The sequence below is a fragment of the Cucurbita maxima genome, unplaced genomic scaffold, assembly GCF_002738345.1.
Source record: "Cucurbita maxima cultivar Rimu unplaced genomic scaffold, Cmax_1.0 Cma_Scf00020, whole genome shotgun sequence".
In the NCBI taxonomy this organism is placed as follows: domain Eukaryota; kingdom Viridiplantae; phylum Streptophyta; class Magnoliopsida; order Cucurbitales; family Cucurbitaceae; genus Cucurbita; species Cucurbita maxima.
In genome coordinates, this window is record NW_019272036.1 from 2,563,090 (window position 1) to 2,571,736 (window position 8,647).

The 8,647-nt window shown below is 35.9% G+C and overlaps 1 protein-coding gene across 1 annotated transcript; it reads left to right on the forward strand.

Moving 5' to 3' along the window:
* Positions 1 to 7,230: 7,230 nt before the first annotated feature.
* LOC111494393 lies at positions 7,231 to 8,641 on the forward strand. The gene is made up of 5 exons (XM_023144327.1): positions 7,231 to 7,366; positions 7,454 to 7,621; positions 7,707 to 7,781; positions 7,869 to 8,012; positions 8,117 to 8,641. The coding sequence occupies exons 1-5, from the start codon at positions 7,364 to 7,366 to the stop codon at positions 8,480 to 8,482; spliced, it is 756 nt and encodes a 251-aa protein (XP_023000095.1). The 5' UTR covers positions 7,231 to 7,363; the 3' UTR covers positions 8,483 to 8,641.
* The last annotated feature ends 6 nt before the right edge of the window (positions 8,642 to 8,647 follow it).

Below are 8,647 nucleotides of genomic sequence, written 5' to 3' on the forward strand. Positions count from 1 at the left end.
TTTTTTTTTTTTTTTTTTTTTTTTTTTGAGCCCTCTGAAAGTAATTTACTTTTGTAAGAAAAGTAGGATTTGAAAATTTTGTTTAGAATGTTGTCTCTTGTCATAGGTCTAGACCATGTCATATTATTTTTATCTTGTTTTCTGTTGTATTATTTTATATTAATTTTTATGTTGTATTGTTTTATATTATTATTTCTGTGTATATGATATTCTGGCAAAAGCATGTCTACTAAGGATCAAATAGTCATCAACCCCTTGGTAACCAAGTGTTGTAACCTCATATTTTCCAATTGACATATGCAACACTTTCTTTCGAGTTTGTTTTTAACGAATTTCCTCGCTCGACCATATATTAAGATTGTTCATGAAGTTCAATTCTTACACGGCTGACATGTTTGCTAAGTTAGAACAAGTGCCGCACAATCGTTGTTCCATTGCTAAAAGGGTGCAATTGTGGCAAGTGGTATTAAAGCTAAGTTAACTCATTGCATCATTGAGACCGAAACAATATCGTTGACAAAGCAGTTGGTTAAATCACAAGTCAACTGACTTACTAAGATGGAATATGAAATGTTGTTCTTGAAAGAAGTCCCCGATATGGTTCATTTTATAGAAGGTCGAGTAGCTAAACTTGTTGAAAAAATCGATGGAATTGACGCTATGAACGCTCACTTGGATGGGTAGCCAATTAAATAATTGATATTTAGGGTTGATTCCTTAGAAGAGAGAGGTGCATGATTGAGTTGCTCAGAATGTAGAGGCAGCTCTACGTGTTTTGTAGCACACATGGAAGAGTGCCAAAAAGCTAGATAGTTCACAAAAGACCATATTGAAACATTTCAACAAGTAGACAGAAGATTTTAGGGTAACGATAGACACCATCGAGGTGGAGATGACTGAATTGAATACCCGAGTGAACCTGACCATGCAGGCTATGGAAAATCAAGCACCGAATCAAGCTCATGAAGGGCTCAACAAGCTTAGGATCTCGAAATCCAAAGCCTTCAAAAGGAACCAAGATGTCAAAGAACTCAAAATTTTGATATTTGATGTTGAACAAGAACCTGTTTAGAAGAACTTAAAGTGTCTAGTCTGTTGACAGGAATTTCAACCAATTAGGTGAAAGAGGATTTAATGGTCATGCTTGTTCAGAGCCACAGTTATGTTTGTCTAGAGCGAGTTACCTAGTGATTGTGACGGCATGTCCATGTCATTCCCTACTCTTTTTTATCTTGTATTATTTTGTTATTATAATTTTTGTGTATTATAAGTGGAAAAAATCATGTCATCCCTCAAAATAATACTCCTATGTAGTCATCAACCTCTCTCCCTCGCCCATATTTTCAATGCAAATAGCTTTATTTCAAATTATTTTCAACTTCCTCACCTATGTTTTATAATACATTTTGTCTCAAAACATGGCTTGAGGTTCGACTATAGGTTAAGATTGTTCATGAAGTTTGATTTTTACATGGCTAACTTGTTTGATATGTTCGAACAAATGCACCATAATCATTATCTCGGTGTCAAGAGAGTGAAATTGTAACATAGAGCAACTCCCAAAAACCAAACACCTTGACACATGACCCAAAGCCTATGTGTGATAAAGATCAAACTAATTCCGTGAATTAGGAGACCCAATCCCCAAACCTATTCTAGGTCGATGTACAACCGACAGGTGAATGCTCTACCAAACTCATGTACAACTCCTTGAATGTAACCAAACACCTTGACACATGGCCCAAAGTCTACGTGTGTGCTAACGTGAGTATTAAATGGATCGAGAATGCCACGGGTACAACATCTAGTAGTGTGAAATAATTTACCTATACTAATCATCCAAATTAAACCATAATAATCACAAAAATCAGTTCCAAAGTCTACTTCAATCCTTCGAACATTTTCCACTCAAAATTTATCTCTGAATAATAAAATAATTTATGGAATGAACATAAATTCCTCACAATCTCCAAAGTTCTGAAATATTCAAAATATCAATATGAACACAAATCATAAACTCTCTCCATTTATTTCTTTTTCTAAAAGAGAGATAAAATTCCGTACCAAAGCCACTTCCCCCATTGTTTTTTAAAACCTTTCTTTTGCTTTTTCTTCCATATTGTTCTCTCTTTTTATCATTTTCTTTTTACGGATCGCTAAATGACAATAACTATATCTTACAAAAAGTCACCGTTCGATAGTAATCACTCGTATGCATCATGGTGTTCTTGGCTTGTCAGTCCTCTTTTCCATGGTGTTATCTACACTACACGACATTTTGAGTTTCGACGTGAGGTAACTCAATAGTCTTTTCTTCTTCTCCCTTGTTTTCCTTCTGTATCATATTATTTTTCTCTGTAGGTGGATTCTGTGGGGTGTAGTTGAAGGTAGTTCTTAGGTCAGGGGAACGTGTAAGGTGAGAGTGTGAGAATTCCGGTGAGTCGTCAGAATTCTCATCCCCTTTTCTAGCGACCTCTTTTTTTTCTAGATCCTTACATTGCTCCCAATACTAAAACGTGAGATGCAAAGTAATTTCGTTGATAAACTTACCTCGTCTTCTTACCTTACAATAATCGAACAAAATATTAGAATTCTTGCATGATGAAAATGACAAAAAGAACTTTAATAAATTTACTATATTAAAGCATGTTAGGACAAAAAATAACAAATGATATAAAGATGATGATTTTTTTTCTTTTATATATTTTTCTTATTATACTTATTTTGTACTTTTTGAATTACTATTTTATTAAATTTCTTTTCTTAAAAATAATAATAATAATAATAGTAATGGTCATAGTCGTATCTCTAGTTTAATTGTACTTTTAAATTTCAAAACTTATAAAGGGCGAACGAGAAAAACATAGTTTTTTTTCTACTCGAAGAGAATTCTAGAACACTTGAAACAAGAATTAAAATTGGAGAAGGAACGGAGAAGTTATCTCGATTTGAATCGAGCTCATGAATATCCTTATAGAAGATGGAAGTCAAAATAATGTGAGAAAAGGGTTTGAGAATTGAAGGAATGGGTGGAAAGTAGGGATGGTTTGAATCAATTCTTATAATTCGGGTTGATCTATATCTTGAGATCCAATCCAACCCAACCCAACCCTTATAATTCGAGTTGAGTGTACACCCCTAGTTTACACTGATGCAACGGTAGAGAATATACGTGACATGAGTTTGATCAATATCTACACAAATGTGGGATACATCGTAAATTTACATGTGCCAACACACCACAACAAATGAAATACTCACTTTCTCTATAGAGAATCTAATGAACGATAGAGGGTTAAATGTAGAATGAAGTTTGAAAATAAATATACCTATGTTATAAATGTGCAAAGTGTTTCCCAAAAAAGAGTTGTGTTCATCACGAAGTTATTTCTTTAAGCACTATGTTACACGAACACGACTCTCTACAATGATATGATATTGTCCACTTTGAGCATAAGCTCTCATGACTTTACTTTGGGTTTCTCCAAAAGACTTTATGTCAATGGAGAGAGTATTCTTTAATTATAAACCCATGATCATTCTCTAAATTAGTCGATGTGAGACTTTCATCGTCCAACACCTCCCCTCGAACAAAGTACGTCTCCCCTTAATCGAGTCTCGACTCCTTTGAAATCTCAGTCATTTTTTACTGTCTTCGAGGAGGCTTGACGTCTTTTCTTTTGAAGTCCTTTGTTCGACATTTGAGGATTTACCAATCTATTAGTACAACTAAGTTTAGGACATGACTCTAATACCATGTTAGACGAACACGACTCTCCACAATGGTATGATATTGTCCACTTTGAGTATAAGTTCTCATTGTTTTGCTTTGGGCTTTCCCAAGACGTTTTGAAAGAAGAAACCGAATGTAGTTGGTCTAGACCCATACGAAGACTTAAACTTGTAAGTTCCCTTAATGTTGAAGGTTTGTGCAAATGTTTTGAGTTTAACTGAATCAACTCACACGGGTATAACTTGCACTTATAACGAAGAATTGTGAGAGTAACTTCGAGAAGTTACCGAATTAGTTGACCCTACCTTGTTTCCGAAGGGTAGTAAATTGTAATAATCTCAAATTCAGAGTTAATCTAAGTTAAATAGTAAGGTTGAGTAGAATTGAGTGGGAATGTAGACGGCTAAGCGCCTGCACACTGCAACTGAGGCACCGCCAGAGCGCAGCGCCTACCATCGACATTTCGTACGGCCCTTACGCCATTCGCCCCCTTGTCCCTCTTTGTCTGCGCCCTCTCTTTGAAAGCTTTAGAGGGTAATTTGAATAAATTGTGGGAGGTAGGTAAAAAAGAAATAGAGGGTAATTTAATTTAATTATTTAATTATTTATTTATTTATTTTATTTTATTTTATTTTATTTATTTTGTTCTCCCATCTCTTTCAATTGCTAATTTTGGAGAGAAATAATATGTGAAATGATGGTATAGGGAAGATGATAATATTATGATATATGCTATGCTCCTACCCTACACAAATACTACTAATTACTCTCCTTTTTCTTTAGTTTTTAAATTTTTTAAAATTTATAAAAAACAAAATTTAAATTTAAAAATAAAAATAAAAAAGTTGAAAGTAAGTCTAACATATGAGCAAAATGTAATTTTACTCGGGGTTTGAAAGTCGTAGTCACACATGCAAGAGAGAGATTAGTGAAAATAAAAGAAACAAGAAATTTTAAAACAAAACTCGATCAAACCACCGCTTGGCATTGGAGATTGGCTAAGGAGCATTTGGATCGTTCGGTTTCGTCAAGAAACAAAAAAGAACGAAGGTAAGCTGCATGGTTTTTTATTTCAGTTTTTTCATAGATTCAAGTAATTCTTGTGGTACGTAGAAATTTGGTGGAGATTCAACCAAAAAAGTGTTGTCTTGGGAAGTTCCAAGATTCGGTAAGAACGTAATTTTAATTTTTGATTGGTAAAATTTATAAGAAAAATACTTTATCTCTACGACTTTGGTAAAGAAATTAATTTGATCTGAGATCAGCGTAAGAAGACATAAAATTAAGAAGAAAATGATTTAAAATTGGTATTCATCAAGTTCACATTGTAACGACCCTCGATTTCTACTCACCTAGAGTCGCTACCGTCATACTGGCATAATTATTTTTGTGTAGAAATAAACGTTTAAACTTCATTATAAAACATAAACTTCATCTTAAAACACTATGTTACCACAGACTTGCGTGATCGAAAACATCTTTAAAACGATGCAACAAAATACTAAATGGAATAAATAAACATTGAAATTAAAAACATCGGTGATGATGTAAGTCTAATAAAACAAATACAACTACCCTATGCATATGTCATGCTGCTATATTTTTGCTCGTTTGACTTTTGCTCGACTATTTTCTTATCACGATTTCAATACTAACACAATTTTTGTCAAATAAGGAATCCTCCCGAATTTTTTAGAATTTGTTTGACCTTTTTGGCAAGTAATTGAACTCACTTAGAAATGCATGCCGGCTAGCATTTCCAATCATAGGTGGATAGATTAGTATAATTAGGGCCTAGATATGTCGAATAAGCATGAGCTTAGTCACACATATGGTAGGAAGTTCATAAATGTTCCATACCTACTATTATGGTGTGTTTAGTACTTATATGTATATAATATATTGAAAGAATGATGAAATTTTTGGGATATGCGTTCCGGAGTTCAATAGATATTATTGCCCCATTGAGCATGTGTGACTGATTGCATGTTTTATTGAACATTAGCTTCAGGTGCACGAATGTGTGTTCTCCCTAGTAGAAATAATTTAGCTATTTGAGATAGGACTAGGGTGTAGAGACAGGTTGGCTAGACAATGTCATAGGAACCAGACGATTCCAACAAACTGAACACCTTAAAGTCGTGAGGGACGATAAACATGCTAGTACCCTAGTGCTCTCAGACCAAGAAAGTCTCAAGGAGACATAACAAAGAAACTTAGACAAGAGAGAATCTGCTTAGTGTCACCAAGTCGCCCCAGTAACTTAAAGGACCATAACAGCAAATCAGAAAGACTAAAGTAGTATTCAGGCCGTTAGTAGTGGTTAAGGTGTTAATAGAGCTCTTGCTTCTCTTCCTACTCCGATACTAGTACCATCGAGTCAGGAAGCCGTTGACAGTTAAGTGATCACAGAGGAATTAAACTCTTGGTTAGAAGCTTTTTGAACTAAAAGAAAAAAATAAAAGTGTATCTAATATCAAAATTTTATCCCATACTTTATTTTAAAAAAATTAATAGAAATAGTCAAACAATTTTTTCTTTTAATTTAATTTAAGAGATTAATGCCAATCTATTTTGAACTGAAGTGGTAAAAGTGTAATTGGTTAAAAAAAAAGAAAAAAAAAAGTGATGTTAAGTCACTCTCCTAACAGACCACCCACATCTGGCTACCAAATAGAACCAACATTGTATGCTCATGCAATAGGGGATACACTTTATCCTTCACGATGGTACAAATGCATAAGTTATGAGACAAGAGAACAATCATTATGTTATCATAATATTCTCGTGACGGTCGCTATTCCTAATGGGTGTTTGACATCAACAGCTACTAGAGAATGCTCGTCGGACCAAAAAGGGGGCTCAGGAGGTCTATCAAGGTGATGGCGTGAACAAGATATGGGACAATAGCAATCGAACTAGATTGGTGGCCTGTCTTATTCTAGATGTTGTGATTTTTATGAATCTAGTGATCCATACTTGTATTGGCGTTTAGTAAGGTAACGTTTTTTTAGGTTTATTAATTCCACGAATTCTTAAATGAAGTATATAGAAGGTAAATGTTAATTTTTTTTTCTCCGATTTAGCGAGCAATTAAAAAAATGTAGTGGTAGAGGTGAAAATTGGAAGAGTGTTAATAGATGAAAGTGAAAAATGAAGAGTAAAAGAAAGGTGATGGATTTGATGAAAAGAATTGAAGGAATGAGAGTGTACCCATTTTTACTGTAAAGAAACAGAGAAAAGTCACTGTTTCACGTCTTCTCATTTACCACATGCTTCTTCACTCACACCAAATCAAAATCAAAATCAAAATCAAAATCAAAATCAAAATCAAAATCAAAATCAAAATCAAACCTCTCCTCCCTCTTTCTTTCACAAAATTCTGAATTACAAACCAAATGATATCCCATTTTGTTTAGGGTTTTCCTTTCGAGGATCTTCCGGACACCCGCTGCTCTTTCTTTTCCACTAAACGAACCTCCATTTACATTTCTCTCTCTCTCTCTCTACACCTCTTTATAGTATCCCATTACGCCTCTCCTCTCATCTCTCCGCCGTCTCTTTCTCTCTCCCTATGCCTTCTTAAACCCTAATCCCTCTCTCTCTCTCACATTTTAAAAACGAAAAGAAATGGTGGGTTAATTCTCTTCTCTCTGTCACTCTGTTCCTCGTAAGAATTGGTTCTAAATTGCTCCGTTGTTGTTTTTTAATTGTCCGCAGTACGCGCTACCCATCTGGCTGCAAGCGCTTCTGAGCGAGAAATTCTTCAACGCCTGTGTGCTTCATGAAGATGCCAAAAAGAACGAGAAAAACATCTTCTGTTTCGACTGTTCCCTCGGTATTTGCCCTCACTGCTTGTCCTCTCACCGCTCTCACAAACTCCTCCAGGTACAATATTTCACAATCCCCAACTCTTTCAACAACCCCCCTTTTCTCCACAACTCCGTTCAATTTCGCTGTGTTTCTTTTTCAGATTAGGCGATATGTTTATCACGATGTCATTAGATTGGACGATGCTGTGAAGCTAATTGACTGTGCTTTTGTCCAAGTAAGTAAAACCTTATTTAATTCTCACCATGCTTTTGCAACACACACCAAAAATGTTGATGTGGGTGTTGGTTTTTGTTCTTATTAGTCCTACACTACGAATAGTGCGAAAGTGGTGTTTCTGAAACAGAGGCCACAGACCCGAAACTTCAGAGGCTCCTCCGGCAACCTCTGTAGCACCTGCGATAGAAGCCTTCAAGACCCTTATCACTTTTGCTCTCTCTCTTGCAAGGTTCGATTCGGTTTCTTTTTTGTTCTCTTCATTTTTTGCGTCTTGTTCTTGTGTTCTAAACTGGGCTTTTGTTTCTTTTCCTTGCCTTGGGTTTCGTTATGTAGATTGATTATCTGGTAAAGGCGCAAGGTGGGGTTTCCAGGCATCTTTTGGAGTGCAATTTCTTGCCATTACCCGAACCGGCATGGGACGACGGCATGATTATGACGCCTGACTCTGTTCTAGAACCGGCCGGTTCGACCCGAACCTCCTCTAGTTCCGACGGCGGTAGAGCGTTGGAGATGAGGACTACTATTGCTTCGACGGCGACCACGGACTTTGTGAAGAAAAAGAGGAGTAGCTTGACGGCTGCTGCAGCGGCGTATCGGACAACGTGCCGGCCGGCTCGCTGTTCGGTGACGGTTTCCGAGACGTCTGGGAGTCTGATGAGCCGGAGAAAAGGTACCCCGCAGCGGGCCCCACTCTATTGAATTTTCTTTTTCTATTTATTTTCAAGTGAAGTACTGTAGTGGGCAGTATGTAAGGGGGGAGGTTTTTTAGGGACAGAGATGGCATTTTGTGGTTTCTCATGGGGGTGTTTTGGGGATATATGAAGAATTAAATACAATGGAAAAAAAAAAAAAAAAAAAAAAAAA